The sequence below is a fragment of the Cucurbita maxima genome, unplaced genomic scaffold (assembly GCF_002738345.1).
Source record: "Cucurbita maxima cultivar Rimu unplaced genomic scaffold, Cmax_1.0 Cma_Scf00027, whole genome shotgun sequence".
In the NCBI taxonomy this organism is placed as follows: domain Eukaryota; kingdom Viridiplantae; phylum Streptophyta; class Magnoliopsida; order Cucurbitales; family Cucurbitaceae; genus Cucurbita; species Cucurbita maxima.
The window spans coordinates 1,945,810-1,957,343 of record NW_019272043.1 but is presented as its reverse complement, the minus strand read 5'-3'; the positions used below and the strand labels follow the sequence as shown (position 1 = coordinate 1,957,343).

The window sequence follows — 11,534 nt, the reverse complement described above, 5'->3', positions numbered from 1 at the left end:
AAAAAGTTTTAATTTTGTGTTTTTTTTTTTTTTTTTTTTTGAAGAAAATGGTTGGGAGGGCGTTGAAGGTTAGCTAATTAATGGGTTGATCCAGAGTTAATGAGTAAGGATAACCTTTTGCAAAAGCCAAAAACAAATCCTTAGGTTCAAACTGGACTATATCATACCATTTTGAAGATCGGTGATTCCTAACATGGTATTAGAATCATGCCCTTAACTTATTCATATCAATCGAATCTTCAGATGTCGAATAAAGAAGTTGTGAATCTCAACGTGTAGTAAAAAATGACTGAAGTGTCGAATAAATTGTGTAATTTATTTGAGGGCTCCAAAGAAAGGAGTTGAAACTCTATCTATGTTATTGGGTGGGAGTGAATAGCTAATTAAGGGGTTAGTCATGAATTTATAAGTAAAGAATACATCTTCATTGTTAAGAGATTTCGAAACTAAAAGTAAACCCATGAGAGTTTATGCTATGATTCTTAAACGTTTTTCAAATCGGTACGTAGGAGTGTTTGATGCAGCAGTTGGAGCGGAATATGTTGCAAGAGAGATCGCGAAATGTGTTGACATGGTGAAACAGGGTCTTCATGCAATAGTGTTGGTTTTCTCAGTGAGGACCCGATTCTCACAAGAAGAAGAGGCTAGTATCCGAACCCTGCAAGCTTTGTTCGGAACAAAGGTTGTGGACTTTGTGATTGTGCTCTTCACAGGAGGCGACGAACTGGAAGACAACGAGGAGACGTTGGAAGATTACTTGGGTCGGGAGTGCCCGATGGCGTTGAAGGATATCATAGCCGCATGCAACAACCGCTGCTTGGTTTTCAATAACAAGACGAGGGATGAAAAGAAGAAGGGTGAACAAGTGGAGAATTTGTTAAGGATGGTGAATGCGGTGATAAATAAAAATGGAGGACAGGCCTACACGCATGGGTTGTTTGCTAATGTCAAGTTTGAGACCAAATTGCAGGATGTGAGAAGCAAGCTTGAAGAGCAACTGGAATTGGAGAAAAAAGCAAGAGTTGAAGCAGAAGCAAGAGCGCAAGAGATTCAAAAACAATCTAGCGATGAGATTCGAAACTTGAATGACCGCCTACGCATCGCGCTTGATAAGATACGAACAACATCATGTCCACCACCCCGCCCCAAGCGGGGTGGAATCTGTGTTATTATGTAACAATTGTAAATATAAAATAGAGTAAATAAATAAAGTAATAATAAAATTGTAACCCAAAATATCTCTGAGTAGACTCAACTCCTTTCCCAAATATCTCTCCTCAACACTTCCTCCAACTATTCAAAGCTAGTTCTTGAATCTTTATTTTTGAATTTTCTTCTCCGCAAGAAATATTAAGAGTTAGAATCTGAAATTTTAGTATTTAAATTTAGAGAGAATTAGGCTCATAATCTATGAAGGTAGTTGTAGTCGATTCGGATGGAAAACAGGAGTTATCGGATTCATCAAAAGAGGTAGGTATTGATGTTTCTTGCAATTTTGGGACTAATTAATTATCTTTATGATTAGAAATAAATTACCAAATACCTAATTCCTACTTCTAAATGGATATAAACTCTACAAATCTCGTGAAGAAATAGCGTCTGAGTTGCATAGAAAGAAATAATAATCGTATTCTAGAAATCGCAGAGGGCTAAGGAGGGAGGAGAACGCGTCAGAGGGCGGCTACGAAAAATGTCAGGCGGGGAAGGGGGTCGCACATCCCTGGAGACAAAGGGCCCATGTTAAGTGTCCATTGGAGGAGAAAAATCAACGAAATACCTAGCGTCGGGTAGGATTCGTAGGTTAGCGGCTCACTACCCGAGTCATGGCCTGAAAACCCGCGCGCAACCCGAATTATCGACCCGACTCCTTGTTGCAACGCGTTAACTAACCATATTTTTATGTGAATTAGGATCTAATTGGAGAAATCAGTATTTTTAGACACCCTATTGGTGTAGAAATAGAAACACTAAATGAAAGGCACGCGTTAATCATATAAGCCAGCGTACAGATTTTTAGGAAACAATATATGTAGGAATCGCTTGGGATGCATGCATGTTCAGTACCTTAAATGGTAGCTTTCCATGAATAAATTTAGGTAGTGTGATTATTATGAGTATGAATGTACCATGTGAAGTATTATGACTTCCGCTATATACATATGTATATGTTTAATTCATGTTGAAAGAAAGATGAGAATTTATGAACTCTGTGCTCCGGGAGTTTGATGGATGTTATCGCTCCGTTGAGCATGTATGTTTACTTTGCATGAATTATGAATGATGATGTTAGATGATAGTTGTGTGCACACTCAGTTAATTTTCATGACTCACATTTATGATAAGTCAAGGGATTTGTGGTTTGAGTGACAAGTCACCGACCAAACCTTTCCCTTAAGAGCTTAATAGACCTCCACGACATACGAACCACCTCAGGATTACCCTTAGGCTGCAAATTGTATGAATGGTGTCATAGCTTCGTGGGGGACCAAGGGATTCTTGATTAGAACCTAACTGCTCCTAGCCGTTTTAGCATGGAAAACGTGTGACTCACATCGTACATATCATTTAGCTGGATGGGATAAGGGAGGGGTAGCCCCTTTCAGATGAGGGAGACTATTTATGACCAATGGGGTTACAATTCACTTCTTAGCTAAGATATCGAGTAGTCTGAGATAGCCATGTTGAGGTAGCTACTTGTTGGGCATCAGTCATACACAAGTCGACATAAGGGAAACTCTTAGGGTTTAAATGAAAAGACAAAGAACTAAAATACAATAAGATACTCTGTAAATATGTTAATTATAATATATGAAAAATAAATAATTTATATTAAAATAATGGTAAATCTTAATTAAATAAATGAAAAATAAAAAAATAAATATTTTACGAATTAAAATTTTAATTTATATTAAAAATAAAAATATGAATAAACAATCCCAACCATTCAAATTAATCAAATCTATGATTGAATTGGGTTGAATTGAGAGTTATTTTGATTTCCCTTTCCCAGTGGGCCGAAACCACATAAAAGCCCAACTACCCCAGCCCATTAACTAATATTCTGGAGTCGGCTCGACATGATATTCAATTTGGAGCAGCTCAAAAGCGCAAAACTCTTCCTTCTCCAAGAGTTTCTTCAAATCCCGGACCCAAAAAACTCTCAGAAACCCTAAAAGGAGAGTTTGTAATCAGATGTCGGACCCAAACGATACCGATTCCGACGCCCCTGAAGAGTTCACCGCCGAGCAGGTTCGTTGTTTCCAACTTTCTATATTTCTATTTGCCGCTTGTTTGAACTCGGTCGGAGTTCCTCCAGCTATGTTCCAAGGAAGCAGCGATTTATATTAGGAACTCATCTGTTGCAGGGAATACAGCAGGATGAAGAGATTAGAAAACTTCAAAAAGAAAGTAGCGCTAGGTGTGTTTTCAATCGGTATTTCCCATTAGCGAATTGTATTTGGTGTCGAACCTTGTGCTTTCATCATTATTTCACCAATGAATTTTCTATTTAGTTTTTGTAAAGTTTGATTCTCTATTTATTTCCATGGATTTTTCGTCATCCTTCATGGGATTTAATGGCTTCACGTGTAATCTACTTCTGCATTGTGTTTAGTCTTCTCACTGCGTTTGGAGCTGTTTTTGTGGTTTTGTGTTTTCACTTCTCTTATTTGGAGTTAGCTGACATTGTAGATTCTTAAGACATGGCTTCAATTATTTATTTCGATTGCATATGATATTGTCGATGGATTTCTTTATCTAGCTATATATATTTATTGTATATATATGTATGTACATATAGATATATGACTGAGGATTTGAACCTTCAAGTAGGCGATATATCTTAATCCCAAAATTTCTATCTTAAACTCCAGACGACGATGCAACAAGATTAGGAATATCAACATGTTTATGTTTCTCTCTAACCAAATTTACTGACGAGTTGCTTCACCATGTTATAGAAGAGTTCCTTAGCCTTCAGTTTGAAGGAGTTCCCTCCTGCAATTGAAAGTTCGGATCCTTGACCTGCAAAGGGAAAACATAAAATAGTCCTGCATCCTGTACCACACTGCAATAAAATGGGCAGAGAAAGGAAACAAGATTCGATCTCTCATCTTATAGTCTACTCATATTGCAACACCCTGCCCTAAGGATAACATGAGCAATTATTTTTCTGAGTTTCATCAGCACTAGCAGTGTTATTCTTGTTGCTACCATGGATCCCAAACCAGTAGAACACGCTTGTCTTCTTCTGACACCTATGATTCCATACCAGACTACTGAGGGAAGGAGGATAGCAATCTCAGTTGTTGACCTCTTGAAGAACAGGCTCAAGAAAATTTTCCTGAACTTTTTGAATACCAAATCCTGACATGTTGTCCATCAGTAGTAAAGAGATGATTTACCTACCTGATCAAAGTTAACCCTCCCTGAAACTTCCAATCTTGAGTTTCCTGCTAAATACCAAGTTCCATAGTCTTAGAATTTCTAGAGTCATAAATGTTGAACTTCTTTTATTTGTGAGGGCATAGATTTAAGATCCGAGATAGTTGAAAGAGTTTTGGGACCGTTGATCCTTCTTGACGTGAACAGACGTATCTACCTTTGCCCACCTTGATAACTGAATTCTCTTATGAATTATGTGACATTGTACTTTTGGAGATTAGAAACCACAAGCTAACGTGCTGCTATACGAGCATCTACCAGAAGTCCAAATCCCAATCTAACAAAAAGGGCCAATCCATCAGGTTAGGGTTTCTCATAATCAAACATGCAGGATAACGCTTCCTCTTTATTTTTTTCCACATTAATCAGGATATTCTTAACGAGTACGTGATTCAGGGTTTGTCCATCTTCCTTGAAGGGCAATGGAAATGGTAAAGAGAAGGACCATCTAAGGTTTTGTAGTGCAAATATTAATAGAACACTCATGTCAAAGCTTAAACCATGTTTTGAAGGGCTTTTGAACCTTAAACCTTGAGGCTCAAATTTTTAAGCCTCTATACTTAGCCTTCTTTGATTCATAAGGGGATTATGCCTTAACCGTAAAAATGTATTACATCTACTGTAGGATATAACATCTTGAAACCCAATCAATAATTTTTCAGTCCAACAGAAGAGACCAAACAATCATACCCACTAAAAGTCTCCAAAGGTCTTTTTGTCAGAGAAGCCTATGCAGTGAAACTTTTCCCAGAAATCCATAATAGAAGGAATGCACCAATTTTTTTGGCTTGCCAGCAATATGTTCATAAAACCGAAGTGAAGTGGAAAGTAATGGAAAGACAATCCAACGATTTTCCTTGATTCTGCAGGGTTTTTTATTTACAAATACAATTCTAAATTTCTTTTCATATGCCGTTATATGTTATTGTCTGTCTTTTTTTCATTGTTCAATAATCTAGTTCAAAAAGAACAAAGGTGGTTTAATTTTGTGCATAAATTGCTGAGGCTCAATGTTCACAACAATGGTAACTATGATTTCTTTTCACGGTTAATTTCTTGTTGGCAATTATTTCATGAGTTTCTTACCTCAAATGCAGTAGGATTCTATGGTTCTTTCATGCTGTTAATTAAGGTGCATGTAAATTGGCTTGGATTGCTAATTATGTTCATTGCTGTTGTAATTAGATCAGGTTTTTGTGTTATTATTGAGCCCTTGATTTGGGCCTGGGCAATTCTGTCTTTTACTTAATGGGTTGCCATCTGATCTGTTTTCCATCTTCTGCATTAACAAGAATAAGATTTTTAGTCCCACCAGATGCTCTGAACCATGTTTTTTAATCAATGAAACAAATGATAGTTGGCTAGGATGGCTAGCTTTGTCAGCCCATTGCTATAGGGTATTTTCCGATACGAGCACTACTGAATCGAGGATAGTCGTTCATTCTCAGAATTCAATGTAGTGTTGGGAATTCCTGCCCGCGATGCAAATAGATGATATCTGAAAGGATAGTGTTCTTTGATGCAAGTCTGTTTATTTCTTGTTTTTTTGGACAGAACATGATAAATGGCATTATTTATGTAGGGTTGTCCGTGAAGGTAAAGAACGTCGTAGACAGTGGGCCGAAAAGAAAACACCACGCCCATCTAAAAAAGGCGAAACTGTCGAAGATGTAGCAGAAACCCCTAGACACAACGATCAAGTTAGCAAGTTGGGAATGCTTCCCAGTAATCTTGTCCAACTGCTTGCCGAGCGTGAGAAGTATGTCTCTTTCCCACTCTCCATTCATTTCTGCACAGATTATAGTTTCCTTAAACATCTAATTTGGTATACTCTCCATCTATAGACAAGTTTTCTCATCAGACCCAGGCGACGAAAAGCCTGCAGCTAAATCAAAAACAAGGAGGAGGAAAAGCAAAAGCTCTGGGTGAGGGACCTGACTCTGTAGTTACTGAAGATGTTCTTCTCGATTTTATTACACCTTCTGAAATAGAACGACTCATTTTTATAAATGCAGGATTGAAACGGTTCTTTTAAACGCGAGAGCACCATCTCAATGCTCACAGAACTCATTGGAATTTTTGAAGAAAAGGAAGATGAATATTCCAAGGTCATCATCGGTTCTCGACAATTCTAACCAAGCGTTACGCCTTCTTTCTTCATCGGGCCTTTTAACTAAGAAATAGCTTTTTTTTTTTTTTTGTTTGTTTGTTTCTAAAGCGATTTATTGGGTTTCTGTCAGCTTCAACAGGATGATGTACAATGTATTTGAGATTTTAAGTTCAAGACTGATGCAACATGGAGAGAAAAAGTTTATTGATTTCTTATAGTGGGCATAGTCTCATAGCCAACATGATTGAAAATGATGAGAGCAGTAAATGTTAGTGAATGAATGATTTTATTATGCTGTAATACATGTTGTCTTTATAAACTTTAAAAAAAAGTTCAGTTTCTTTGTAATTTTATGTCATCCTGCCATGACATGATTGATTTTGTTTGTAGAAAATGATTGATTATGTAGAAATCAGTTTATAAATCAGTTTACGCTTATCAAAAACAGTTTAGCACTTCACTTCATCTTTTTAAAGCATCTTGGATTTTGTCATTCCCCATTTTTTTTCTTTTGATCTTCTCGAACCTTTTAATCTTCTCGAATAATGGTTGTTTAAGAGTTTTGTGAATAGGTATCTTCTTTTACACAAATTATGCAAGAAATAAAATCGAAACTGAACTATAATTATGAATTTCAAACATATTTCTTAATCAAATTGCTTGACATAAGAACGTTGATGCTGCCACAAAGTTGCTTCTGTATCTAGTTAAGATTGTCTAGGTTACTTCTTTTAAAAACCAACAAATAGCTTCTAAACTCATCTTGAGAACACTTCCTAAATTATTTTTACGATCATTTGTATCACTTACTTAATCGCTATCTGTATAGACAACCATCTTCAAATCACCTCCTTTTTCGTAAAATACCTCCAAAATCAAAAGTTTCTCTGACATATCGAAGTATTCTTCTTGCTGCATTGAGATGCTTTTTTGTTGGATACTCCATGTAGCGACTTATCATATGCTAACAACATATATGATGTCTGGTCTTATTGAGGTTAAATACATCAAGCTTCTCACAATTTTCTTGAAGTACTTATTATCAGCCTCGGGCCCTTCAATATCCTTGTGCAGCTTCAAACACAATTCTTATTGAGTTTCAAATGTGCGCTCATCAATTTTAAATCTTTTGAGTAGTTCTTGAACCTATTTCTTTTGACAGATAAAGTTTCCATAGACAAACTGAATAACTTCTAGTCCAAAAAAATATTTCATCAAACCAATATCTATCATTTCAAATTCCTTCATCGTGCTCTTCCTAACAAGTTCAAACATTTTTTCATTATTGCCAGTAAATATTAAATCATCAACATACAAGCAAACAACGAGAATGTTACCTCAATGTGTTCATATGGATATTTAATGAATTCTCCATCTTTTCAAAATAAGAATCAATGCAATTGTATCATGCTCTCGGAATCGCTTCAAACTTATAAAACTTTCTTTAACCTATATACTTTATCCTTTTTACCTTTTTGTACAAAACCATCTGGTTGCTCCACATCTACCTCTTTTTGAGGCTTTCCACGTAAGAAGGCCGACTTCACATCAAGTTGATGAATATGCCACGGTTTCTATGTTGCAATTGAAATTATAAGCCTTATAGTAAATTGATGTGCTACTGGTATAAATACATCCTTATAAACAACTCCATATCGGTATGTATCACTTTGTAACTAGACGTGTCTTGTACTTAACTACCTCTCCATGCTCATAGTGAAGTTGAATTGGGGTTTCAACTCGTTCTTCTTCATGATCCACCAGAATCTGTTGATTCGCAGTGACCTTTTTTTCTCATTACCATGTTTTCTTTTCATCAAAGATCACATTGCGACTCACCACCACTTTCTTTGTCAATGGATCATAGAGTTTGTACGTCTTAGAAGTTTCACTTACTCCAAGGAACACACATTTTAAACTCTTGTCTTCAAATTTCTTCCTTCTCGTGTCAGGAACATGTGCATATGTGATGCACCCGAAGATTCTAAAATGATCCACCGCAGGCTTCGTTAGGAAATTATATTCTAAAGTGAGTTTCATCTCGTGAAATTATATTCCAAATTCTCTGTTTAGTCAAGTCTGTAAAATGGTAGACATATTGAATCGACTACAAAAGTCATTCTGACCCGTGCAAATAAAAGGATAAGTCATCGCAAATAGAAGTTCATAATTCACTCAAGATTAAAATCGAGTAGCATATGATCATTTTGTGAAATACTAATTTTCTCAATAATTACAAGTATATATAAACTATCTATCTTCCCCTAGAAGATATTGTTCGCTCTAACCTATTACGTATTGCCGCCAGCCTCACAGTTTTAAAACACTCTTGCTAAGAAGAGGTTTCTAAACCCTCACAAGGAATGCTTCGTTCCCCTCTCCAACCGATGTGGGACATCACATTCCACCCTTTTGAAGGCCGGTATCTTCATTTCCCTTTGCTAGGGAGGTAGATATTAAATTTGCATGTGACATATGTCCCATGATTTTAGTAAGGGACATATTTAGGTAACAAAAAATGGGTTAACATGCACAATTATAGGATGCTAAATCGGAGAAATGGGTTCATATTTGAAGCTGAGTTGAATGTGGGAAGGAAAAGACATCGAGTAAAGTGATGGAGGAGACATAAGCAGCCGCAAATTGAGGAGAGAAAAACAGAAGAAGCTATATACAACCGCACCCTTCCATAACCTCCCCTTCCTTCACACATTCTTGGTTGCCACATTTTGTCCCTTAAGAACAATTCTCCTCCAATTCTCTATGAAAATCCCACCATGTTAGGTGGCGGAGGTTCTTCCAGAGGTGGCCGAGTTTTCTCCGAAGAGAACAGCGGCAGCGTCCACACCCGCCGTTTCAATAAGCTTAAAAAACCCAGCCTTGACGACACCGACATCTCCCTCCAAGTCCCCACCCTCAAATACTCTGTTCCCAACGTCGACGACACAAACTTCTCTTTAATGGATGCCGACGCCGACCCCTCCTTTTTCGAACCCGCCTCTTCCTCCCCTTACACCAAATCCCCATGGTCCTCCCACTTAACGCCCTCCCCTGCCCCCTCCGCCGACGACACTTCCTTCCTCCCCAATGTCCTCATGGGCTCTCTCGTCCGCGAAGAAGGCCACATTTACTCCCTCGCCGCCTCAGGGGACCTTCTCTACACTGGCTCCGACAGCAAGAACATCCGCGTCTGGAAAAGCCATAAGGAATTCTCCGGTTTCAAATCCAACAGCGGCTTGGTCAAATCCATCGTAATTGGCGGTGGAAAAATCTTCACCGGCCACCAGGACGGCAAGGTCCGTGTCTGGAAGGTCTCCAGTCGAGATCCAAGCGTCCACAAACGAGTTGGGACTTTACCCACATTGAGCGATTACATCAAATGTACGATGAAACCCAGCAATTACTTGGATGGGAGACGGCGGAGGAACCTCTGGATTAAGCATTTCGATGCAATTTCGTCTCTGAGTTTGAGTGATGACAATTTGTTTTTGTACTCTGCTTCGTGGGACAAAACGTTCAAGGTGTGGAGGGTGTCGGATTCGAAATGCTTGGAGTCGATTGAAGCTCATGATGATGCTGTTAATACGTTGATTTCGAGTATGAATGGATTAGTGTTCACTGGGTCGGCGGATGGCAGCGTGAAAGTGTGGAGAAGAGAGCTGCAGGGGAAAGGGACGAAGCATTTTTTTTCACAGACATTGGTGAAGCAGGAATGTGCGGTGACGGCTCTGGCAGTGAACGAAGGAGCTAAGTTTGTGTACTGTGGGTCGTCGGATGGAGTGGTGAATTTTTGGGAGAGGGAGAAATCGTTGTCGCATGGCGGCAATTTGAAGGGGCATAAGCTTGCAATTCTGTGTTTGGCGACGGCGGGGCGGTTGTTGTTGAGTGGCTCCGCCGATATGGGGATATGTGTGTGGCAGAGGACAGTGGCAGAGCATTCGTGCTTGTCGGTGCTGACGGGGCACACCGGACCGGTGAAGTGTTTGGCGGTTGAAAGGGATAATGAGGCTGGGGAAGGAGAACAACGGAGGTGGATTGTGTATAGTGGCAGTTTGGATAAGTCGGTGAAGATGTGGAGGGTGTCGGAACAGTCGCCGTCGGCGATCGTGCAAAGTTCGCCGCAGTACTCACCGGTAACCTCCCCTACGGCGGGGCTCTTGGTAAATGCTCCCAGTTTNTTTTTTTTTTTTTTTTTTTTTTTTTTTTTTTTTTTTTTTTTTTTTTTTTTTTTTTTTTTTTTTTTTTTTTTTTTTTTTTTTTTTTTTTTTTTTTTTTTTTTTTTTTTTTTGTATTTTTTTAGTTTTTGAAATAAGATTTAAAAATGGTGTAATAGGTCCATTATTTGAAATTTGAAGAAATGTCCTCTGATTCTTCTATTTTATGTCTAATTAAATTCAATTTTAAATATTTTTTAAAATTTACATCTCCATTATATACAAAAGTTTAAAAATACTATTAGATATAAAAACGTATTTTTTAATATTAAAAGTTGTATCTATTAAATAAAAATATTCAAAATTTTAAAAATCTATTAAATAAAAATTTAATTTAGGGACATTACAAGTTTAAGAATTTCTATAACAANTTTTTTTTTTTTTTTTTTTTTTTTTGTTTGTTTGTTTTCTTAAACTTTTTAATTTCATAATTTACATGCCATTAACTAGTAAATTTATTTAACTATCGCTATATATAAATATATTTTTTTTCAAAGAAAAACACAACGCTCATCGACACTGTAACACACGTAAATGCAGGTAACTCACTTGAGACTAAGGATGTTACATCATGACTCCCACTATAATACATTTTGAGATATTTCAATATTTCTCAAGTATATGCAATTTTGGCGAGCAATCATTGAGTCTTGTACAACGTCTGTAAGTACCCAAATGAGACCTTAAATGATACAAAAAGAAATACAACATCTTAAAATAAAAATCTAAATAATTAATGAGCGAAACCTTAAACATATGGTAGTCGG

General features: G+C 37.4%; 3 protein-coding genes across 3 annotated transcripts in view; all 3 read left to right on the top strand.

Moving 5' to 3' along the window:
* LOC111499569 (immune-associated nucleotide-binding protein 9-like) overlaps positions 1-1,236 on the top strand; it is a 1,765-nt gene extending 529 nt beyond the window's left edge. The window contains exon 2 of the mRNA XM_023151157.1: positions 510-1,236. Coding sequence (XP_023006925.1) covers positions 510-1,177 — 668 coding nt within the window. The 3' untranslated portion in view covers positions 1,178-1,236. The remainder of the gene's footprint in view (positions 1-509) is intronic.
* Positions 1,237-3,094: 1,858 nt separating this feature from the next.
* LOC111499570 lies at positions 3,095-6,792 on the top strand. Its single transcript, XM_023151158.1, has 5 exons — positions 3,095-3,249; positions 3,366-3,418; positions 6,026-6,202; positions 6,288-6,368; positions 6,459-6,792. The coding sequence occupies exons 1-5, from the start codon at positions 3,193-3,195 to the stop codon at positions 6,625-6,627; spliced, it is 537 nt and encodes a 178-aa protein (XP_023006926.1). The 5' UTR covers positions 3,095-3,192; the 3' UTR covers positions 6,628-6,792.
* A 2,719-nt stretch (positions 6,793-9,511) lies between these two features.
* On the top strand, positions 9,512-11,342 carry LOC111499489 (protein JINGUBANG-like). Its single transcript, XM_023151052.1, has 2 exons — positions 9,512-10,726; positions 11,308-11,342. Exons 1-2 carry the CDS (start codon positions 9,514-9,516, stop codon positions 11,340-11,342), a joined length of 1,248 nt encoding a protein of 415 aa, XP_023006820.1. The 5' UTR covers positions 9,512-9,513.
* The last annotated feature ends 192 nt before the right edge of the window (positions 11,343-11,534 follow it).